This window comes from Opisthocomus hoazin, chromosome 20 (assembly GCF_030867145.1).
Source record: "Opisthocomus hoazin isolate bOpiHoa1 chromosome 20, bOpiHoa1.hap1, whole genome shotgun sequence".
Taxonomy (NCBI): domain Eukaryota; kingdom Metazoa; phylum Chordata; class Aves; order Opisthocomiformes; family Opisthocomidae; genus Opisthocomus; species Opisthocomus hoazin.
The window spans coordinates 13,906,512-13,930,817 of record NC_134433.1 but is presented as its reverse complement, the minus strand read 5'-3'; the positions used below and the strand labels follow the sequence as shown (position 1 = coordinate 13,930,817).

At 48.1% G+C, this 24,306-nt stretch overlaps 2 protein-coding genes across 4 annotated transcripts in view; both read right to left on the bottom strand.

Annotated features, from left to right (window-relative positions):
- The window catches only part of CLTC (clathrin heavy chain), a 33,776-nt gene extending 32,478 nt beyond the window's left edge, over positions 1-1,298 (bottom strand). The window contains exon 1 of one of the 2 annotated variants that reach the window (XM_075439852.1): positions 1,074-1,298. In XM_075439852.1, the coding sequence (XP_075295967.1) occupies positions 1,074-1,115 (42 nt within the window). In that variant the 5' untranslated portion in view covers positions 1,116-1,298. The remainder of the gene's footprint in view (positions 1-1,073) is intronic. The other variant, XM_075439853.1, reaches the window with a different exon arrangement.
- Positions 1,299-3,760: 2,462 nt separating this feature from the next.
- On the bottom strand, positions 3,761-18,309 carry DHX40 (DEAH-box helicase 40). Of its 2 annotated transcripts, none has more exons than XM_075440066.1 (17): positions 18,107-18,309; positions 17,691-17,836; positions 17,212-17,331; positions 15,417-15,647; positions 15,148-15,214; positions 14,444-14,575; positions 12,943-13,042; positions 12,431-12,517; positions 11,749-11,931; positions 11,127-11,207; positions 10,275-10,432; positions 8,045-8,159; positions 7,649-7,757; positions 7,230-7,324; positions 6,722-6,791; positions 6,092-6,320; positions 3,761-4,243 (listed from the first exon to the last, which is right to left on the bottom strand). In XM_075440066.1, exons 1-17 carry the CDS (start codon positions 18,243-18,245, stop codon positions 4,107-4,109), a joined length of 2,199 nt encoding a protein of 732 aa, XP_075296181.1. In that variant the 5' UTR covers positions 18,246-18,309; the 3' UTR covers positions 3,761-4,106. The 2 variants fall into 2 exon arrangements, with proteins under 2 accessions (XP_075296181.1, XP_075296180.1); XM_075440065.1 differs by having other exon boundaries at positions 3,761-4,246; positions 18,107-18,308.
- Positions 18,310-24,306: the final 5,997 nt, after the last annotated feature.

Here is a 24,306-nt window from a genome sequence, read left to right as displayed (position 1 = left end):
TACAAGTTCTCCCCAAAAAATGCTCCTCAGCAGCAAAGCCAAGCTTAATCCCACCCCAGCTACAGCAACTCAGGACGAGCAGCATGGCTCGTAGCACTTCACCCTACAGGCCTGTCAGATAGCAAGTGCACGCTGCACAACTGTACTACCGCTTCCAGACCCTTCCCTGCGCGCCGGCTTCACCCGCAGACACGAAAGGCGCGTGGTTATTTCAGCAGGTAACTGCGCTTTCCTGCAGCGGAGCGATTTTAGAATGCGTTACCAGAGCATTTAGAAGGCCACGCTAAAAAAAAATCTAAAGGCCATCACTTGGAAATAATCTCTTATCATGGGGTTAGGGTTTGATGAGACCCAGACCCGGTCTGTCAGAGGCCAACAGACACCGGACCTGCCACCCCGTGCCTGCGCTGCCACAGCCGCACCGCCCGCAGCAGCTTTCACGCTTCACTGCAATACATCGTTCTTCTTCGCAGAAGATGACGTTACAAGTCAGAATATCAATAAAATGATTTAATACACCCTTATGAGTATAACAAGTCCTAGCCTCATTTAAAAGAAAAATTAACCATTAAGCAATAGACGCAAACAACTCGGCCTCCTAACGAATCCACCCCCTCCCCGCAGACCCTGGGCTGCGGCAGGGCTCCCCGCTCGCCCTGCCCGCAGCAGACGGGCTCCCTCCGTGGGGGCACCGAGGGCCCGCCCGCACCCCCCCTCCATCCCCGCAGGTGCCGGCGCGGGCAGGCCGCCCGCCTCGCCCACACCAGCGGGGCCAAACGCGCTCCGCCGCCAGACCCGCATCCCGGGCCCCGCCGCCTGCCCAGCGCACGGAGCGGCCCCACGGCGCCCCGGCCCGTCCCCTCAGGCCCGGGCCCGGTGGAAGGTGCCCTTCGGGGCGGCGCGGCGGGCGCTGCCCGAGCTCGACAGCGGCAAGGCCGGCGGGCGGAGGGGCCCGGGCCGCCGCACGGCCCTCACGGAGGGCCCCGCTGCCTCCCGCCCAGACACCGTCCCCGGGCGCCTCAGCGCTCGCTCGCTCCTCCCGGCCCAGCCTCCCCCGGCCCCTCCGCGCCCACCTGGAGATGCTCCTGGAAGCGGATCGGCAGGATCTGGGCCATGGCGGCGGCGGGCTGGGGCTCCAGTCCGAGGCCGGACCGGAGCGGCACCTCAGCGGGGTCCGGGCGGCGCGGGGAAGCGGGACCGCAATGGCGGAACGGGCCAGCGAGCGGGTAGAGCCGCGGCGATCCGGAAGCTGCCCCCGCCGGCGGAAGGATACCGCCGCGGAAGGAAGAGGTTTGCCCTCATCTGCCGGGACCCGCCTTAACTGCGCCGGCCGCGCGGAAGGATCCCGCGCCGCGCATCCAATGGGAGCGGCGGAGGGATCCCGCACCGGAAGGGACTATTTCGTACCGCCTCACTCCTCCCTCCCCGGCCTTTTTTTTTGCCACATCATGCGACCGGGGGTGCGGCTGCGTCACTTCCGCTCCGCGCTCACCGCCCCGGCGGGTCACGGGGAGGGGGCAGCGCGGCCGGGCAAGGTGACTCGCCGGGGGGGGGGGGGCCGGGGGGCCGTTGCCTTGGAGACCGGGGAGGCGGGGGGGCAGCCCCGGGCCCAGCCGCAGCCGCCGTCGGTCTCCCGAGCCCGGCAGCTCCCGGGGCCGCCGGCGAGGGCCCTGCCCGGCCCCCCCACACCGTTCCCCTCCCCAGTTCAGCAGCCGTCCCTCCGACCCCCCACTAACAACTCCCAGTCAAAACACCCAGATGAAGCCAAGCCGGGAAGGGCCGTAGCCCGGCACCGGCCTCCTCCCTTCCCCAGAATCAGGAGCCGCATCCAACGTCCCTAGCAGCCCCCGGGGCTCCGGGGATGCTCCCCAGGGCCCTTCCCCCCTCACACCGTTAATAAGTACGGTAACGCAGCGAAACTTTAAATCTCCTCCTGTGTTCATTAACTCGCAGCGCGCCTCCGGCCCGCAGAAAGAGGTAGAACCGAACTCTCTCAGGGTGCTTCACAGAGCGGCTGCCGTCACGCACGGCCACCCCGGCAGCCGCTTTGCTCCGCTCCTTCCTTGTTTTGCAATCTCATGGTCGTTTCCTCGTACCATTTTTGCCTTGTATTAAATTCACAAGTTCAAACCTCTCAGAAGCCCTGGAACACGAGGGGAATAAAACCTCTCTCCTTGCTGCTAAAAATAAAATTTAAAAAAGCATCAGGATGTGCGGAGCGAGGTGCAGCCCCAAGCGGAAGCAGGCACGCTGCTGCTCTCAGACCTGGCGTGTGGTGCAGACGGCGTCTGACTTGCAAGTGGCTACGACACTGCAAATATAAATCAAACAGCAGGAATTCGTGGGCTTTTGCAAAATCCAGACTACAGGTTTACTCAAGAAAAAGCGGTGGCTCCTCAAAAGCGGAGTCTGAGCAACAGTGTTAAAGAGCAAAACCCCTTTCCCCCTGCGCCCAGGACGAAGGGCCCAGCGCAGGGGGGATGGTAAACGTGCCGCAGGATCACAGCCAGTAACGGCTGGGTTGGCGCCTTCCCTCCGGGAGCAGACGGGCGTCCCTCGCGCTGCCGTTTCTGTGCTCTGTCGGCGCAGAACGGGGCAGGCGGCAGCAACGCTGCTGCCCGTAGGCACTCTGCAGCCAAAACGCTGCAGGCAGCGCTGCTCACTCCCGCCCTTGCCCTCGACAGCGACGGTGCTGCTCGAGTTCAGCCTCCTCCAGCCTCGCAGGTCAACTGGCAACGGAGAAGTCACACTGCCTTCCCCAGGTCTGGCAAGCACGCAGACCAGCCTCAGCCCTTCCCTTTAACAGGGACAATCACAGAAAGAGGGACAGCTACCAGACCTTCTACCTTCTTTATGAAGAATACTATTATCACGTTCCCCAGAAGAGAATCCCAAGGTTCTGAGCGCTTACGAGCAGGTAGTCTGTGCAGTACGGAGGTGGAGCGCTTCACATTTCATACCCAGTGCTAAGGCTTCCTTACACCATCGCTTTAACAGCCTTCGCCAGTCACCTGAAAACCAACTGCAAGCGACGCACAGTGCAAAGAACTGAGTCATTTTTCATACACTAAGTTCTTCCAGTTGTCTTATATGAAATGTTACTCACTGAAAGTGAAAAATAGCAAAAAAGCCAAGCTCCATACTGGAGCACTGGAACATTTTAGGATTATTAAGGTGACAGAAGGGGATTATCTCTTTACTGAGATGGAAACAAACTTTACGATGACAAAGCATCACAGCTCTTTGCTTTTTATATACTTGAGGAAAAAAGCTAGTATTTCCTCTTGTGTTCTTTCTACACATTTGAAACAGTCATTCTTCAGACCGAAATACATACATTTTACAAATAACAGCCACCAAATTCACAAAAACAGCCCATTAGGCAGCAGGCCTGCTGACGGACAGCAGGATGCAGCCTGGCTGAGTACTGGATTGACTGCTGCTGGATTTTTTTTGCCAAATGGAAAACACACACTGCTAAGTCATCCCTGACAAAAATTATGCATTGTTAGCAAGAATGTGACAACATTTACAAAATACTTTGCATACAAAGACATCTTCACCCAGAAACATCACTGTACATGGTACAGACAATACAGAGCAGAATGCAAGTGGCAAACGTCCTTTTGAATCTCGATCCTGATGGTTCCACCATTAAAAGAGCATTTCCTACACGTTTTCCTGAAGAGTGTATGAGCATGAAGATCATACAATCACAATCATAGAAAGTAAAATGGATAAAAAGTGACAGTTCCACTCCTTTAAAAAAAACCAAACTTTAAGAAAATTTTATTAATGACGGCACTGAGACCTTTCTAAGTCAACTAAATGCCACAGAGCTGGCACCACAGTAAGTATCACGTCTTCACCCATGTTTGAGGCCAGCAACTGTTGCCAGTGACATGGAGCAACAAAATTCAGCTTGGTAACTTTTCCTTGCTGGATGCAGCAAAGGAAGATTGCGTCTGTACGCCTTGGCACTCAAACTTACCACAAAGCAGAAGTTTTCCCTCAATCCAGTTAGTCATGTTGCATTATGCAAACATACTGAGAACAACTGCACCAAACTGCCTTTCCTCACAGTGGGAGCAGGGCGGCTGCCGGTATTACCCCATTTCTTTCAACAGGCCGCTTGAACCCTGTGTTCGTTGCTGCTTTCTCTCAAGGTAGCGAGCTCGGGCATCCAGTATTGCCTGATCATCATTCCTTCTCTCCAGCTTCTTTGCAGAGTTGTCTGTGACGCCTTCTAGGGGGAGGGGAGAGAGAGAGAGAAATATACGCTTCTGTGTAAAAAAAAAAAAAACCAAACCACTGCCAGCATTACAGTTCCTCCTATTTGTAAAATACTCCAAAGCCCCCGTTAGAATCTCAAATGTTTTTCAAGTCCCAGTCAGCCATTTCAATGACTTCCAGCGAGGACAGAATGCACCACAGTGCCAAGGGAAGAAAAGAAGAAAAAAAAAAATAAAAAAAAAAAATCAAGCCTTAACTCCCATGTCAATAGTTGCAGCTGGGCTCATCTCACCCCCAAATATGGATCTTGCTCTTTATTGTAACATACTATGCATCTTCTGTTCTATGCACCCACTTCTCTAAATTACCCATCTCAAACTCAGGTTTAGGCAGGAGAGGGATAGCACTGGGAGCAGGGGAAGAAAAAAAAAAAAAAAGCTTAGAATAAACTATCTTTATAAATTCCTAGAGGTAGGAGGAAGAGGGAGGATAACATAGATAAAGGAACGGGAAAAGACAATACTCCAGATCAGACACCATTAGAAATGCACATTCTCCCACTGAGCTGAGACCTTGGGAGTGCTTCTCCCAGAGGGAAAGAAAAGCAGAAAATATTTTCAGTTTAAAATAATAATTTTTAAAAAATAATTCAAAGACTCCGAGAGCCTAAGTTGTGTGAATGAAGCAGCTACTGCAGCCTGTTCCTAGGGCTCTGGGCTGGGCACCAGATTCTTTGATACGAGGAAGGAGCTTTAATCAGCATTCACTATTGGAATATTTGTAATTATTCTGTCTTGGAGTCAAATAGTAATTCAGCTCACAATGCAGCCTTTTCCTTTCATTGGGCACTAATTAAGCCTTTGTCAGCTATTCAGCCACCTATTTTTATGATGCTCCCAGAAATACAACATCTGTGAAGTCAATATTAATCTCAAATTAATTCACAATTGCCTGATGAAGTCAAAAAGTTAAGGGGGACAAAGAGAACAAACCTCAGCTCCTTGGACTTCAGATGAATACATAAGGCTCCTCTGCATTGTCCAGTAATGCAAATATCCTTTCCAGCAAATTTATAATCAAATCATGTTTTTATCATTTAAAATGGTTGTTTTATACAATAATGCAGGGCAGAAAGACACGCTGGTCTGAGCAGAAGAGTCTACATTTTTTCCATGAAGAGAATCTATATTGCCAGTGCCTGTACTGTATATTAAATTACCATTTGGGAAGGGTCAGCTCAGGAGTAGAGAGGCCCTTTGAATACTTGGCTGCTTTATGAAACCTGCTGACAGAAGAATTCAAAGAACGTCAAGCAGCCAGAGCAGTCAGCAGGCACCAGTTTTAATTCAAACTGACTATTTAAACATATGGCATTAAATTCATTGTCAGAATAAGACATTCACCACGATGTGATACTTCTCCCTCTGTGTTTTTTGTTTGGCATGGTTGGGGGCGGATGTTCTCTCCTGCCCCCCACTATAGGCCTCAGGACAGTATTGTTTTGGGTATCTATGGCTAGACACCCTTTGCAAACTTAAATAATGTTAGACTCAAAATGCTTTTACTCAACTCTGGGTTAAAGTTCTGCTCCTGTCAGCTATGTTAAACCAAAAGCAGGGGGGAGCATGGCAAGAACCAGTAAGCAAACACCACTACGTGCACTGCCGAGGCAGGAAAATATGGATTTCAGACCTGTAGCAAGACAACAAAACAACTAGAGCTGCACATCAAATATGTTACGCACATCCAGATTAACTCCTACTAGTCCAAAATCCGTCCAGTGACACAATAGACACACACATCCACAACAACCAAGAAAACTACACACGCCACAGATACAGACCAGGAATGTGCTTACCATACTGTCTTTTAAGGTCCTCCTTATGTTTCCACTTGGCTATTTCCTCTTCGGTTACTTCTTCCCGTGCCACACTGCTCAGTTCATATGCATCAATTTGATGCAGTCTGGGCAACAAGTCTTTGACCCATTCATAGCGAACAGGACACACTGTCCGGACATAGATCTTGGATGTCACTGTGACATCATGGAAGATGATCCACTCCAGGCGAGTCTCCTCGTTATATAGCTGAAAAATTAAAATATTATTTCAGAACTGATAAAAAAGAAGTTTTATTTCTACAGCACTCTCCATTGGAATATCTCCCAATGCTTTGGATGCAAGAATGAGATACAGCTGACATTACCCTAAATTTTCAGACAGGGAAACCGAGGCATGATGACTTGCTTAAAATTGCCCAGGATATCCAGAGCCAGAGAGAAAGCTCAGTCTGTGTCGTGTTCATTTCATAAGCCAAACATTTCCCAGACATGAAGAAGTGAGGCTCTTCCCTACTCTCAAAATGAACCGTGCTTCTCCTGGCCACAAATTAGCACAAACCGAACCGAAGAGGAAGAGTTTACAGGAACCTGCCTCTTATTCCTTTTATAGATCCTCTGCTACTTTATTAACTGAATTTGCTAACTTACTGTGGATGAAGGATGGATATAGACTATGCTGCCATGTCCATCCATTGTGCAGAATGTCTTGGCTGCAGATCTGAAAGGTTTGTGAAAAAAACAAAATTCATAATGAAACATACTTTGCTGTAATTAGACAGCAACACTAAACAAATCAACGGCAGCACAGAAGAAAATACTCAAATATATAAGCAGAGAAAGCTCCTTCCAGAACTAAACTCTAAAAAACCAATGAGGAATAAAATAGAATCTAATTTATCACAACAATACTGTAGATATAACAACACAATTACAAACAGGGTTTGGAATTGAAGTCTTTGACAGCCATGATAATTGGACATTTCCAAGCCCTTTAGTTTAATGTCTGGAATTACTCATCAGCTTGCAAGTTCTTTTCACAGATACAAAAACTGCTTTTAACAATATATAGCCTTACTATTCTTTTAATATGCAGCTGCATCTTTCAAGACTATGCATAACACCTTTTCCACTCAATTGTCCAATCTTTATTACTTACCTCCTAGCTACATTGATGAAGTATCCTGCACATAGACACCTTCTTAGAATTTCTGTTCTGGAGCCTTCAAATGTCTCTTTAGGGAAGTCTGGCAGCTATGTAAAGAAAAAACAACCTGAATCACGATATTTCCTAACAAAAAAAGTGGCTATATCCCCTCCATCCCATGGATTTTAAACTCTGGGTTTCTAACCCTATGGAAACCGTGAGGAAAAGAGGAAACCCTCTTTCTTGTTTGTTACCACCATCATACCTGCTAGGTACACAAGCTACAGCAAGGATGCTCTAATAAATTTTTAAGTGGATTAGTTTCTATGGGAGAAAGGCAGCAGCCATCTGGCAAAGGCTCAGTAATCCAGTATATGTCTTAAATATACACTTATATAACTCGATCATATATAAAAAAATGTATTTTTTACCTGTTTCAGTTTACTGACTATTTCCCGAAGTTGTTTTTCCACACTAAAAGCAGATTTTAAAGCTCTCCAATGGATCCAGTATTTCTGGCACCAAGCTGAAGGAGACTGGCTGAGAACAGAAATACTTGCATTATAAAGAAGCCCTTTGTAAGCTGAAGGCAGAAAGTTGCCTCTATTTTTTGTTATAGTCGTACAAAGAAGGCAACCTACACAGCCAGATACTTTGTCACTTTAAATAATAGGTGTCTTGATAGAAATTTCAGACCACAATAAGGAATGAATCTGCAATTAGGCATGAGTACACACATGTGCATATACGCAATATATTTAAAAACCGCCAGGAGCTGGGATTTATGAGCAATGCCAAACCACTTACTGTAAGGAATCATTTTATACCTTGCTTTGCACTGTTCAAAAATATTTAAGAGGGTTGCAAAGTCATTGCATCCTCCCACTTGTGAGGAAAGTTCCTGGTGTTGAAGTTCTGCCTCCTTTTGCTTCTGAGGATCACCTGAGGAATTAAGTTATATCTCACTTCAACGAAGTCATTTTTCTTTACTGCTCCTACTTAATTTTCTATTAGTATCTCTCCAAAGTGTGTTTGACAGTCTTGGCTCTTTATTCATATTATTTTTAGATCTGTCTCTCCTCCACAGCTGCATTTACAGTTCTTCCCCCTTCCACTACTGCTGAATGAGAACACGTAGATGCTATTAAAGCCGTGATTAATCTCATCAGTCAGCACTAGAGATGAAGACTTCTAGTCTCTTGGAAAGAAAGGTTCTATGTAGTGCTCTCTCACAATCAACTCTGATGCCGACATGGAAGAGCGACCTTAAACAAACAGCTCACAGGGAGCAAGTAAAAGTTTTGCTCTGGGAGAGAAAACAAAGCTGTTGAAACCACCCCATCTGTTTAACTCAGCTTTTGCCCTAGTACCATAGTAATGCAGACCTTAAAATAAATAAGAGTCTAGAAAAAATGTGGTACATGAGTTTAGCGGGAATTCGCCTTCACTAAATGCTAGGAACTTACTACGCAAAAGCAACATTTCCAATCTTGTTATTTCAAGTTTTAAATACCAAAGAATTTCTTCCCCAGCACAACCCATTCCCCTTAGTAGAGAGGGATATGGCTGCAAAGACCAACACACTGCACTGCTGCTGTACTGCAGACAACGTCAGAAGCTTGCGGGTATCACAATTAACACTGACGAAGTAAGGAGGCCTGTTCGTATACAAACTGCCCATAAGCAAGTTCGTTCACAACGGGACTCTCTGTGTTTGTCTCCTCATGTACGGGGTTGCTGGAGAGTAACAAACGTGTGTGCATTAGCTAGCTGAACAGATAACCAGGGCATACCGCCAGATGGAGGATGGGAAAGCAAAAGCGCATTTGTGGGCATGGGAAAGACCCCCAGAGCAGAATCCTGTACTTATCAGTACTGTCAGCAGTGTCTTTAGCTGTTGCACTAACGGGCACAGTTAATAGACTACAGAGATAACTGGACAAGAGCCAATGAGTGACTAGAAAGGACAAAGGTCTCCCACAAAGACTGTACTACACAACGACCACATGTAGCACAGTGGGGGGGACAGGTCATGGACAGACTGGAGGGGAAAGGAGATCGGAGGGAGGACGTGGGAGACTGAGTTTAGCACTAGTCAGAGCTGCTAGCTTGGAACCACAGCACAATTACATTTTCCATGTAGAAAAACACTGGAAATGGATCTCACGGTAACTTAAAAGGTCTATTTGGTTAAACAGAGTTACTGAACAGAAAAGCCAATCCAGGGGCAACCCCATTCCTTGAAAACAAATGTATCAGTCCCTGTTGTCTGTATCGGTACTTAGACCAGCAGCAAAACATCTGCTGTGGTGTGCTTTGGTTTTCTGGTGGTTTGCTGGCTTTTTTGTGGTGGGGTTGGTTTGGTTCTGGGTTTGTTTCCCTGCCCCTTTTCCGTCCTGTAACACAGCTTTCCCCTTTATGACCTCTCAGCAATCCACTCGCTTACCCATACATTGCTTTACAGCCTTGGGACAAATGCCACCCAATTCCATGCTATTTTGAAGTCTCTGGAATAGCTGTTGTCCCTAGTGTGCAATGTGCCCTGACTCCCAGACCACAGAACGCTGTAAAAGCATACGGGCAAAGCGCCGTTGTATGTTTGTCCTAATCTTACCATTCTTCCCTACAGATCTGCTATAATATACTCTGGGGACAAGGCGTTGCACCTGAGGAATCTTCCTCACGCTGCAACGTAAGGGTTACTTACAGCATTAGTTTAGGGTAAATATTTATGTCTCCCACCAGCGTTGGGCCCATCTAAGGAGACCACCTTGCTCCCTGGTAGAGGAGTATCCTTACTCTCAATTAAGGGCTGGTACTACAATTGTTCAAAATACACAATCAGTTCCCACTTTACAACCTTGAGATATATTTATAACATACTGTGGCCTCACAAACTACTGGCACAGAAAACTACTGAGAGCAAAAATCCCTGCAGAGGAAAGCTGCAGAAAAGATCTCCAGCTGAAGCAGTGTGTGCTGCCTAACCATTGCCCAAGATGTCCCGGCCCAAGCAGAATTCCCCGCCCACACAAGGCCGCTCTGGAATCTTCCTACCTGGACGAATGAAGACATTTTCCACAGACAACATGGCTGCTATGGGAAGCAGCAGATCTTCACAGTCAAGAGAAGCAGCTTTTATGACAGCACAGCTCAGGTTGGGAGGGAGGGGAAACTGCACCAAGAATTCACCCAGTCTTGTCACGTGGCCTCTCCTTATCCCAGGAAAAAGATTCAAACACCAGGATCAATGCAACTATGTTTAAATGTAAATCGGAACATGCACACACAGTGCCATCCACCACATACAGATAAAGAACATGGAAGAAGCATTGTCCTCTGGACTGTTCCAACACCACAGTCTGTGTGTGCCCAGATAGGTGCTGGAGATGTGAAGCAAGCGTCATTAGCAGAAGAACATCTTGCTTTTCTCCAGTTTGCTTATGTCTGCCTCACGCCAGGCAAAGCCAGCTTTCTAAAGGTATCAGATGCTTAAGATTTTTTTTTTTTTTTGGCAAGAAGAATTCCTGGAAGCTTAGGATAAGATCTCGCTTCCTGTCTTGTTCTTGGATAGGCTTCACAGCTAATGCCTAAGCACCTTTGTCACAACAGTCTGGGATCTGCTATCAGAAGCTACAGCATGGAGGGTTGAGATAATTTGTCTGAGGTCACTCAGCAACTACAGGACAATGTGGAGAAGTTAATCTGAATCTCTCAAGTCCTAAACCATGCTCTAAACCTAATTTTACAGAAAGTATATTAAAACCCAGTAGTTAACTTTCTGGTCTAATGAGGAAACTTATTCTGCTGCTGGGGGAAGTCTTTAAAGTCCATACGAGCAACTCACTAACACCAGTTAAACCATCAGATTTTAAATTCCTGCAGTGACTACATTCCTTTATTTTTTACCTGTCAATAGCATCACACTGGTAAAGTTCCTTGAGAGCTTCTAAAATATGCCTTTCTTCAGGGCGGTCCAAATAGGGAAATCTGTAGTAAAAAATGAAGTAAAAAAAATCCTCACTGTTCAGACACAGTATAGCTTTGTTAGCTTTCATACTTAATAAAATACTTTTGTAACCTTCCAGTACAGGTTTCTGATGGAAGTACACACACGCGTCTTCAGTATATGGGTGTGTTACTACAAGAACAGCCTCAAGCTGAAGAATTACAATGACAAATCCCAGCATGGCACACACAGAGATATACTGTATTTTCTGCACATGTACAATCCTAAAATTAAACAATTGCACAGAGATGAAGCTTGTGGGATTTAAACATCAGTATTTTAAAAGAACAATATGAACTAAATTTTGGAGAGAAGGAGCCAGTTTTGGCAGAACCTCAAACTGAAATTGAGCTCAAGATCGAATCCGGCATTAAAGGAGAACAGCAGAAAAGCTGACTGTATCGAAGTGTCACAGTTGGCCGGGGACCTAATCCTGCCTCCTGCCAAAGGGAAGCTGGTGCCTCGCTGCCTCGCTCAGACTCAGGAAGAAAATGACAATCCCCCTTACTCCATGGAGGCTACCTTATGACATCATGCACAGCAAGGCACTTCAAGGTCAGGATCACAGATGTCAGACTGGTTCTCTTGATCTCGGGGACCGTGTGATCAGGCATGCACTGCTCCCAGAATTCTCTGCTGTACAGCCGATAGCTTTTTCCAGCTGATGTCCTGCCAGCTCGGCCAGCTCGCTGCCTTGCTTCGCTCCTTCCAAAACAGAAAGGCAGGGAAAAAAAACCAAACTCTTGATCCCTTCTGTTATTATCCAAAGCAGCACACTGTCATTATGATAAATGATAGCAATTTCTGTGCTTGTAGATGGAAGATATATTATACTGTGCAGCAACTGAGAAATCCAGCTCTACACGAACTAGCAGAATGAAGAAGCATTTCTGTGCGAGGGAAGATTTTTTTAAGCTTCTCTGAATCAGGCTGTTGTATTCAGCAAACACAAGATGACACGTGAGCCACCGTTGAGACTACAGACAATGCATTGTCAATTGCTTCTTAATGCCTGTAACTTACAGGAAATTGTATGTCCTGAACCACTTTTTATTTAGCAGCAAATGAAATGGCTTTAAATTACAGAGCCACAAAGCCGCACACACACACATCCCTTTTGTTTTTTTTTAAAGATCAACCAATACACAGTACTGTCAGAGCTACTCCCAGAAACACTAAGCACATGACCTTTTGAAAAACTTACTTTGAAATGGGAACCACCTCCAGTATGTCCAAGCCAACTCGGGGGTTATGATTCAACTGCTTCACAAATCCACTATCTACTACGTATCTGAAAAAGATTCATACTCAGTCAGAGAAGAAAACAGAGGTCTCAGCAGACAGACAGGTAACTGCCACAGGCATGGGATCAGAGCAAGAGCACACCTGCCCTACAGTCGCTGCAAACCAGTGGCTGCACTTTGCTGGTCAGCTGCAGCCCTGCAACGGTTCAGTCTACAGGATGTTACAGATAATACCTCAATGGAGCTGAGATTTGATCTCAAATTAGGGTCAGACAATATTAGTCATCTGTAAGACTAAATAACAGTATCAAGGAGTTTTTTTTATTCACTACACACTCAAAAAAAAAAGGCAACAAGTAATTATTACACAGGTACAGTAGCAGAAGGAAGTCAGATGCCTTTTTCCAGATCCAGTAGAACTTTCTGAATTCTTCCCTCTGTTACAGCTTTTACGAAGGATAGGAAACGATACCTGACTCCCTCAATCGTCAGAGATGTTGCAGCAATGTTTGTGGACACCACACATTTTCTAACGCCAGTGGGAGCTGGCAAAAATATGCTTTTCTGTTGATCTAAAATGAAAGGTAGTCAGGTCAGACAATCGGTTATGTCACAATGCTCTGATTTAAACCACATCTCTAACACTGTGCAAACTTACTTACATGCTTAGAAAAAGTAATTTGAATGAAATTAGAAAGTGAATCACATAACAGCCTAAAATAGAGATTCGGTATTACTTTAGCATATGTCACAAATCAGAGAATGTCTTCTTTATTGCTTGCATATTCAAGAAGATTGTGAGATCAACAGAGGCCAACTCTCGTGGATGTTTCCTAACCCAGAGGCAGGACAAACAAACAAGATGTCTGCTCTTAACAGAATCTTCATGAAGGATTTGAAGGGTTTTAACAAACAGAGCAAGTGAAGGCGAGTATGCAGAAATTCAGTTAAAACCCCACGTTTCCAGCAAATCCTCTTTTAATATGTAACAAAGGAGCATATGCAGTTTCTATTCATTCATTTGTCTTTCCAAGGAACAAAAAAGGGAACTGGAAATTCAACTCTCCCCTGAAATTTTCCCTTTTAAGTTATTATACTTCAAAAATATCAAGATATCTTTAAGGAAAATTCTCTATTGTGTATTCAAAAATATTCAAATACAATGGCCTCTAAGAAACTATCACAAAAAAAAAAAAATCACTTTCAGTCAGAAATTGAACCCCTATCACAGAGTAAGGAAGAAGCTATGCAACTTTTCATTTTGCTCTATCAAGCAGGTAAAAATTTTGCTCCCCGTCTGCAAATCATTACCAGTTCTTTCCTCTCAGCAGCATTTCCAGATGGAAACTGCTGTCCTGCTCTTCTGAACACTCATTCATCCTCCTGGCATTCTACATACTGCACCCACACATTTAAACATTGCACTCAAGTTCATCTCAAGATACAGCGCCTGTGTTCAGTAAAGGTCAACGGGCCTTTGTTCTTAACTCTTTGAAACTAACTCTGGTACCGCTGCCAAATAAAACACTGACTCATTCTGATAACCTTACACTTTTCTATGTTGTGTAACACCGTACTACTATCTTCCCTTACAGGCCTACTCTCACCACCAGTAACCTAGCAGCAGTATCTTTTCCATATAGAATACAACGTGAGGGCCCAATAAGACATCTGAACTTTCAGTTACACAGCATTCCCTTCCTAAGCTGGAGACCTTGATGCCACGCAAAGCCATTTCCAGTCAATATGAATTTTAACTGGAGGCTTCTGTGCCACTACAGAGAAAGCTGATGTTTTCTCAGTTTATGAACACCACAAAAAACCCCACAGTGCTACAGTACTGCAACACATGGGTTAAAGAATGCCATTTTTTCCAATCACAACAGAAATATTTGATTAGGGTGCTGTTTATAACAACTCTTGCAGTTAACATTTACGTGAATTAAGTTCCACATGACATTATATGCTCTTACCTGTCGACATTGACCCATACAATGGTAAGATAAGCAGGCCTTCAACCGACCGATCATGTACTTCATACCGGTAATCAATAGATTCTGCTTTCTTGAAAAGTAAATCACAAGCTCTTTCTATCTCAATTTGACCTAATAAAACACACAAGAGCATTTAAGTGATCTATGTAGCTACAATGCTGCCTTCCTAGTTTGCAACATCTGTACACAAGACCATTTTGCCAAGAGTCACCAACACCATCACAAGGAAGAAGTAATATTTATAAGAGTTAGTTTAGGAGGTGACATCCAGTCTTTCCACAGTGCCTCTCACCAATGCTTTTCCCCAAAATATGACTGCATAGGTGCCTGGGCCCAAACCACTGATGTAGGGTTTTGCAGCTAAAGATATTCTCCCTTCCTGAATTAACAACAAAATAAAACATGCAGACTTGACAAACAGAGTAAATTTGGCACAGGAAGAAAAAAGCATATGCAAAATTTTAAGTTAATGCTTTTCTTATCTGATCTCATAGGCATGGATATACCTAAACACGCTCCGAAAACTATCACTTCGCAGGACTAGGTGCGTCAACCTGCAGCTTTCCCTTCTCTACTTCCTGTTCTGGGACAAACCAGACAGTCCTTGGAAAGACAGACCACTTTGCTGGCAATGCCACGATTCACCTGGAATAACCACCAGGTGTTGAAAGAAAAAAACTCACCTGTCAGAAAAACCAAGATGTCGCCTTCTGGTTCATTTAAGTGGATATCCAATGTCACTTTTACAGCCTGAAACAAACAACAAACAAGACAGTAACAGCTGGAATCTCACTTGCTCTTTCTGAAACTCTTAGTACTAACTAATTCTTCCCTACATCCTGCAGAGATGCTAAGAACACAGCAACACAGCAGCTAATCGTGGTGTTTCACAGACGATAATCATACCAAAAACAAGGGACACAATACAGAAACAAAGTAAAACACACCCGACCTCTGTAACATACGCAGAGCTGCCTACGTTCCTTGGGCTGAGCAGGTTGCAGAATATCTCCTTGACGGGATGACTTCTTCCTGGAATATGCAGCACTGAGCAGTTTCCAAAGAACTCCGAGAGCTTGTCGACCTCCAGGGTGGCTGACATCACCACCACTTTCATGGCCATCTTCCTCTCTGGCGGTTTCTTCTGTAGAAATAGTTTCTTCAGCAAACCAAATAAAATATCCTAACGGAAAAACAGAAGCAACTCGTGTCAGTATCCCAGTTTTCTTAGAAGTGCCTGACGAACTTGGAAGCAACTGATTTTATCCCACTGATATAGTGTAGACAGAAACCCACATCTTCGGGGCCTAAGCACTCAGAAGAATGCCTACATTTCCGCTGGTTGTCTTGTAAGCATGCTAATTGGTTTCTAGAATTTTATTAATTTTTTATCAGCTCTTGTCACAGCCCATGAACAGAATCAGTGTAACCTAAAATCCCCTGGTTTTCATTTTTATACTCTCATGGTCAAGTCATTTGCAAGCAGTTACTTCAGACTCATTTTAAAAAGCCACCGCCTTTGTCCAGCGTATGTTGCCCAACTCAGTGTGCACCCTCCTTTGTTGTACAATTTATTGTTATGACTTCAGCAAGCTTATTTTACCTGCAGTGCTCTGGATTAAAAGTCTGTTTGTTTTAGTCAGACACCAGTGATGGAGCAGTAACTTTTTACCTCACCCTAGCTCAAGTACTTGCAATACCCTCAGATGCCCGAGGGCAGAACTGGGATTTAGAAAGCATTTTCTGAACAGGGCTTGTTCAGCCTGGAGAAGAGAAGGCTGAGAAGGGACCTTATAAATGCTTACAAATATCTGAAGGGTGGGTGTCAGGAGGATGGGGCCAAGCTCTTTTCAGTGGTGTCCAGTGATAGGACAAGGGGCAACGGGCACAAACTGAAGCACAGGAAGTTCCGTCTGAATATGAGGAAGAACTTCTTCCCTCTGAGGGTGATGGAGCACTGGCCCAGGCTGCCCAAGGAGGTTGTGGAGTCTCCTTCTCTGGAGATATTCAAGACTTGCCTGGACAAGGTCCTCTACAACCTACTGTAGGTGACCCTGCTTCGGCAGGAGGGTTGGACTAGATGACCCACAGAGGTCCCTTCCAACCCCTACCATTCTGTGATTCACTTTTCCCTAGCTGGACTGGTAGATTGTTTGCTGGACCAGTAGGTTGTTTGACACACAACACAATCTCCTGAGCACCAAGTGACTTGAGCCTCACTTTGCTTGCCACAGAAGGGTCAGGGTCAGAGTGACATTCGATAGCTTTTGGTACTTAGGTCAGTCTAGGCACCTCCATGACCCCAAGAGCCGTAATCTCTTTGCACAGTCATACCCACACCCTAAGAAACATTAGGCCTCAGAGCGAGAGAGATGTTTCAGGGTTTTGTTTGTTTGCATTTTTCTAATGTTAGTATTCTAGAAAGCTTGTATTCACTGTGCTGCCTTCAAACTCCTGGAAATTTTGGAAAAGCATTCAACACCCAGCGCAGTTATAACTGCTTTCAAACACATCAACAGCTACAAAAATTCCAACAGGATTACAGGCCGCATCTTATTGTCAGATTATGCAGCATGTAATAAACAAAGCAGCAATTCTGTGGTCTTAGGACAGCAAAAGGATAAAGCGCATCCACGGGAAGTCAACCAAAATCCTTGGGGATTGTGCAGAAGTGAAGGAAAGGAATAAGCAGACCTCAGTAAAGGAGAAATAATGACCCAAAAGGACAGATGTAAGGTGACACTCACAGTGCTGAGGCTCCGCTCATGGGCTTCATCCAAAATGATGATACTGTACTTGCTGAGAAGGGGGTCTGCCAATATTTGCCTCAATAGGCAGCCATCGGTCATATACTTGATAGCGGTATCCTGAAAGGTTTAATGAGACATTCAGCTGTTGTCCTGGATTTTCAAAGTACAGTAAATAGTTCTACATGTTTGTCCAGAACACACACTGAGGTTGCATCACAGGTGCTTGGCAATGTTTCACTTGTAAAGGGTTCAAAAGAACTTGCTCAAATGAGCTGTGCGACACACGCAACTGCAGCTCACACCGCAGCTGGGACAGAGGGCTCCTCCAGGCTCCGAGACCTTCTGCAAGGCCCCGGGAGAGGCAACAGGGCTGTGTCGCTCCACGGAGAGCTCCACAAACAAAGCACCGAGCGGCAGCCCGCTGACCCCTCCGCACCCCACGACAGCGCCCGCAGGAACGCAGCCCCAAGCCCTACCTCGCTGGTGCAGTCGTCGAAGCGGACCTGGTACCCGACGAGGCTCCCCAGCTCACAGCCCATCTCCTCAGCCACCCGCCGCGCCACCGAGATGGTGGCAACGCGCCGGGGCTGGGTGACACCAATGGCTCCGTGCTTGGCGAGGCCTACGGGAGAGACGGGGAGACCGGGGACCCTGAGCTGCGCCGCCCCGCGCCACTTTACACCCAAGCACCTACACACCATACACGGGGCCGTAGTTTTTGAAGTTTGAAGGGTTTAACCAAGCCGCCGCACACGCACGGGCCCAGCACAGCGCGGGGCTGCGGCCGCCCTGAGGGGGCCGGGGGGCGGCCTGCGTGTGTCTGTGCCCAGGCCGCAGGGCGGGGGGGGGGGGGGGGGCCCTCGGGGGTTCCGCTCCCCTCCCCGGCCGTTACCTGCCTCGAAGAGGTACTGGGGCAGCTGCGTGCTCTTGCCGCTGCCCGTCTCGCCGGTGACGATAAGGAAGGGCCGCTCCCTCACGGCCTCCACCAGGGCCCGCCGCTGCCGGCTGATAGGGAGGGCACGGCCCGCCATGGCGCCCCGTCAGCTACCGCGCGTGCGCGCCCCCCTCACGTGACATCCGCTGTTTGCGCACGCCTACCTGAAGGCCCCGCCTCCTCCTTAAGCCCTGCCTCCTCCTTAAGCCCCGCCTCCTCCTTAAGCCCCGCCCCGCGGTGACACGCGCGCCCCTCAGCCGTCTGCCCCGTGCGCCACCCCGTTTAGCGAAACCCGCTGTTTTTTCCCCCAAATCCGCTGCAGTTTTTCACTTGCTTCTTCCCGAGGGCCGTGGCCAGCGCGGGGGAACCCAGCGGCACCTCCCCCTCCGCCGCCCCCGGGGCTCCCGCAGCGCCTCAGCCCCAGCGGGCCGACCCGCGGGCGGGCGCCGCAGCCGGGGGCTGTCCCGCAGCGGGCGGGGGAAGACAGCCCCGGGAACCCCCGAGCCGCTGAGACTCCCCGGGGGTCCGCCCCGGCCCGGCCGCGCTCCCCCCGCACCCTGGCAACCCGGCGAGGCCTGAAGGGGGCACGCGCGGCCCGCCCAGCGCGTATGCGCGGCGCAGCCCCGGGGCTCCCGCAGCCCTGTGTCACTCCGCAGTCCCTGTGCCCGCCCGCAGCCCCGGGGCTCCCGCAGCCCTGTGTCTGCCCGCAGCCCTTTGCCCGCCCGCAGCCCCCGTGCCGGCCCGCAGCCCCGGAGCTCCCGCATCCCCGGAGCCCGCCTGCATCCCCGGAGTTTCCGCATCCCCGGAGCCGGCCCGCAGCCCCTGTGCCCGCCCGCACCCCCGGTGCCGGCCTGCAGACCCAGAGCCTGCCCGCAGCCGCGGAGCTCCCGCAGCCCCCGTGCCCGTTCAGTTCGTCCCCAAACCGGCAGCGTCAAACCCGGCAGAGGAGCTAGGTCTCTGCCCTTCCCCGCCCGGCAGCAGCGAGCGTTGCGGGAAGCGTCCCACGGTAGTGCCGCGGCCGGGGAGCCGCCCGGCATCACCGCTGCGGGGCTGCGCCTTGGAGGTGTTCGCGACAATCTGACAAAAAAAAATCACAGCGAGACAAATCCCTGCTCAAAGGTCACACGCAGGGTCCGTCAGCTACCGACACATCGTCCGCGTACCAGTCTTCTCTGCGATGCACATATTGCTGCTCTGAGTAACGCCAAGGTGTGTAAACCCTCCATTTCCAGGCTCCTGGAGCAATTCCCTAAAATAATTTCAGAGCTCCTCTATAAGCATGAAGAGAGTCATAGGTTGGGAAAGACCCCTCAGATCATAGAGTCCAAAAGCGTGTCAGTCTAGCAATACGATCACAGAATCACAGAATGGTCGGGGTTGGAAGGGACCTCTGTGGGTCACCCAGCCCAACCCCCTGCCGAAGCAGGGTCACCCAGAGCAGGCTGTAGAGGACCTTGTCCAGGCAGGTCTGGAATATCTCCAGAGAAGGAGACTCCACAGCCTCCCTGGGCAGCCTGGGCCAGGGCTCTGTCACCCTCACAGGGATCGCTACAACCAGTTCGTAGCTCTGTTCACTCTGGTTCATACTGGAGCGTGCCAACACACTCCGTGTTGTTACACCCCGGTACGAACGTGTACCATGTCTGCTCCCTCCCGATCTACTAATGCCATGTTGCCACTGGTGACTCAGTTACTGGTGACCACATACACTGCTTTGTTATTTCTCGTTGGAAACTTCAAACACACCCTCACTACAGTTTTTGCTATACATTTACTAACAATTATTTATTGGTTTTCATAAACACATGTGGATGCACGCACGCTTGCACCTTCTGCTTGATTTTATTTAAATCACATACTGCTCTTGGCAGGCACAGGGTGAGGTTTTTCAGTTTTCTTTTTTTTGTCCTCCCAGCCTGGGAATAGCAGATTTGGTTTTAATCAGCCTCTCTGCAGTCTTGAACTTTGTCCTCCTGGAATACAGTGCCATTCATTTACGGAGTTCCCTCTGTCTAATAAACATTAATGAACCACACTCCACAATTCCCTTGTGATCTTATCTCAGTTTCACAGATGGGGAAAACAGAAACAAATTAAGGGGTCTGCACACACCACAAATCAAAGGCAGAGCTGGGGGAAGCACCCAGTAATCCCAGCACAATTCCTTGCTCCAGTAACTCTGTACAACTGCGTTTCTACCCATGCAGCTGCTGTCAGTGACTGCACGGCTCAGGGCAGCATGGTTACCTTCAGGCTAGCCAGGAAGGCTGAAATCGCTCTTTTCCTAAGGTTTAGCTTTACACAGAACTGCAGATCCTGTGAGGTGACAGAGGGCTGTAGCTCTGCCAGGTTCCTGTACTGAATTATTCCCAAGGATGTCTTTTTTCCCTTCTGAGCAGGGGATATATTTCCTGTTCTGACAAGCAGAGATGTAGCAGGGTACGAGGAATATTCCAGTCCCTACTTGTACACCGCAGGTTTCTCCGTCTTCCCAGAGGAGAGGCCCGAGTTCCTGGGGAATTTTCTTGTCCTTGCTCTGGACAAAGCGGTCCATTCCACGACGAACACAGCATCCCTTGGTGCCTGTGAAGAAAACCACATCTATTAATTACACTGAGCGAGTGAAGACAGATAATTGCCTTGTACCTGGAATCTCTAAGTATCTTCCTTCTAGAAGGAAGATCCCTGAGCTGTAATTTCACGACAGGCAAAGAGAACAAACCAATGTTCCCTACGAGCTGCACTCCTGTCAGAAGACCAGCAGCTTTTCAGACAGCCAGGATTTTCATGGCTCTGGCTGTGAGTCATTATTGAAAAGGTGTTATTCTTAAAACAGAGGATGAGTGCTGTAGAAAGCAGGTGTCAGACACAACAAAAAGCCCAAACCCCTTTCACACCTCCATCTGCTATCTCACAGTGCCTTGCTACAAAACATTTACAAATTGACAAGTTTTATTCCAAATTTTTCTCCGCTTGTTCAAAATTGCTGCTTTTTGAAGCCAGAATCAGACACCTTAGCCTTTCTCCTGCATAATAAATAGATTTTCATTGTAGTTAGCTCCATGGAAAACAAGTTTCTACAGCACAGCCTTCTGCCAGGACAGCCAGGTTACTCGTAACTGCATTCACAGGTTTCTGCTAAAAAAGGCTGAGGAAATAGTGCTGGCAGCGGTCTGCGTTTCTGCTGGCTTAGCTTGTTCTGTTCAGCAGGTAGCAAGGGGCGGCGTATGGCCGCATCCAGGCTAGGAATTGCTCTGCCGGAATAAAACACCGGTATTTCTATGCTGGGAAAGGATTTTCAGCGCCAGTCTACCCTGAGACCACATCTCGGCTGCAACCTTGTGCATGACACAGCCCCTGCAGAAGCTCCTCAGCCAGACCTCGCTCAGCTGCTGGTGGCACGAAGGACGAGAGAACTGCGACAGCAATTCCTCCGTTGGCCCGACGACCCTGCGCAGCTTGCGGGGAAGCCGGTGCCCTTACCCCTTCCTGGGCGAGCTGGCCCCAGGGTGCCGCAGCTTCGACCGCGTGTGGCTGCAGCCACGGGTCTGACCCGCAGAGAACCGCAGCTACACAGCCGGGTCTCTGTGCCCCAGCTGGGCAAGCGATTCTGCACAAACCTCATTGTATTCACCCGGAGAGACCTGGCTTACTCACTGCAAGCCTCAGCTGTTACTCTTCACAGCCTGCTTGCTTTTGTCTTTAAAGCTGGTCTATGAGGGGCCAGCAATTGATTTTGTTCATTTACCACCCTCACGCATACGCCTGCATCACCCTTTTTAAATTTAACTCCAGTGTCAGACCCGCAGCTGTTTCCGAGGCCACGTACAGGAATGATTGCTGCTCCTGCCAGGTGCAAGCATGGGTAAAAAGGTCAGGGGCTGGCGGAGGATTAGGCTTTGGCTCAGCTGTTTGCATTCTCAGGCGGAGCATGGTCCGTGCATCAGTCAGCTCGCACACACGAACCAGACAGGTGAAGAGCTGAACATTGGAAACAATTCAGCGACGCTTGTACAAAGCCACTACCAAAGACGAGCACTCTCTGCGGTTTAAAAAAAGCTGTTACAGCAATCCTCCGAGCAGCCCTTGGATCAGTGAAATTATCTGTACAGAAATAAAAATGCGGAATGGCATGGGAACAGTCTCCCCGGAGACTGGGGTAGGGTAGGCTGAAGAATACCGAAATCTTTAAACGGTGCCTGAGATTTTCTTGTTAAATTGGAACATTTTCCTCCCACGCTCACCTAAGAAGATGAAGGCAGGCAGCTACTTATGGGTATCCACCGACAGCCGAAAGCAGTCAGGGCAAAAAAATCCACCAGGCATGGACCAAACCCATCTCCCCGGATCTCCACCTGAAGTATTTCACCAGTTCAAGGCTTTTTGTACCAGCAGTAACGAAAGCTGATGGCTATTTTAAGACCTTCTCATGCTTGCACTTCTGTTACAACCCATGGGAGGCTTCTAATCTATTTTTGTATATTAGACATCACTTCTCTTCTGACTTTGTTATCAAATGTGCAAAATAATCAATAATTCACTTAGGCTCTACATTCCCATTAGAGCGCACCATGGCTGTGGTTTAAATATATTTCTAAGACTGTAAAATAATCAGACATCCAAAACTATCCTGGAATTGTCCTCTTGTATGTGACAGCACCTCCTACCACCCAAAGTAGTTTTATTTCCCCAACTGTAAAATCCAGGACAAAATACTACTCTCTTGTTCTATATTAAGACTATAGAATAAAAGCAGCTGACTGCTTTCCCAGCCTCTGTCCTCATGGAGGGGAACACGGGGTGAAGAATTAACCCCTGGCACGAGCTTTTCTCATGGTAAGTCATTAAGAAAAGCCAGATCTCCTCGATGCTCTCCCAGAACTAGATGCTGATGAACTGGAGATGCCCGTTGCCTTCCTCCCCTTCCCATAGCCCTCACCACACACTGCAGTTAAAGGCTGACCCGTGATTACAGGGCGATTTCCTTCCACAGCCTTGTTTTGAAGGACCTGAGATTCATACAGCTTAATTGAGAAGAAAAAAGCAGGTATGAAATCCTCCTGTCCCTTACCTCTGATGCTGTCACACCTCCCCAGTCAGCGATAACCTCACCCCTGGCACCCCTCTGGGGTCAGCTCTGGCAGGTGAAGTGACCTGGCCATGGTTACATGTGCTGCAGAGGGTGTTTGAAGCGAGAGATGCCCAAGTGCCACGTCCCAGCGTTAAGAGGTCTGCCTAGAGCTGACTGGCACCAAAGCTCCTGCTCACCAGGGACTCAGCCTCGAGATCCAGGGACAAGGAGATGGGCCTATCAAGCAAACCTCCAAAAAACCCAAGTCACGTCTTTTGTCCGTGAATCTACAGACCGGAGGCTGCATTTTTCACTTTCCTCTTGTCCCTGTGTTTAACCCTTCGGTGTCATCAGCTGTGGGTGTCTGCAGCATCCAGCGACGAGGGCAGAGCACGTGGCAGCCACACATGTCCTGGTAATGACTTAATTTCTTCCACCAGCTCTGGAAAAACAAAAACAAAACCAAATCCCCAGTCCTGCATAATTGTGGCCCTTTTATTCATGGATTTTAAATTGTACTCCTTCATGAATTTTAATGTGCAGTCCATTTTCTTTCCACTAATCCTACATTAGGCTGGAAGCCTTTGTAGACCGAACATTTGCCCTGCTTAGCTCTTTATTCCCTGCAGCATCGTGGCTGCTGTGTCCCCAGGCATCGCCCTTGTCTCTGCCGGTCTGACAGCCAGTATCAACTGACATTAAAGTGTTTTCTTATTAGATACTCTAGTTTGGTGCACCCGTGACAAGAGCAGCAGGCCTGTTGAACAGACACCCTGTGAACCGCAGCTTCTTTATTTTGCCCGTGATTTGCCCATCTATTGGCGTGGGTATTCATTGCACAGTATCTGAGACAACACCTGGCTGTGAATCTTTAATGCTACGCTTCTGTAAATCTCTTTTTCCAGCTAAAACCACCTCCACAAGTCATCAGGAATGGGTGAAAACCCTCCAGGAAATTCCCCTTTCCAAGGAATTGCAGAATTTCCGTGTTGCTACTGGTGAGCAACAGACAAGAGCAAACCACGGACAGTTGTACACCACTGTAGACTGTAAGATGCTCAGCAGCCTTATTTTAAATGGCATTTAG

Excerpts from the sequence above, each read along its gene's own strand:
- DHX40 (XM_075440065.1), bottom strand. The coding sequence starts at position 18,245 with ATGGCGGGCCGTGCCCTCCCTATCAGCCGGCAGCGGCGGGCCCTGGTG. Across the intron at positions 17,332-17,690 it reads TCGACGACTGCACCAGCGAG|GATACCGCTATCAAGTATAT; the intron begins GTAGGGCTTGGG and ends TAAACCTTTCAG. Across the intron at positions 4,247-6,091 it reads GGACCTTAAAAGACAGTATG|AAGGCGTCACAGACAACTCT; the intron begins GTAAGCACATTC and ends CCCTCCCCCTAG.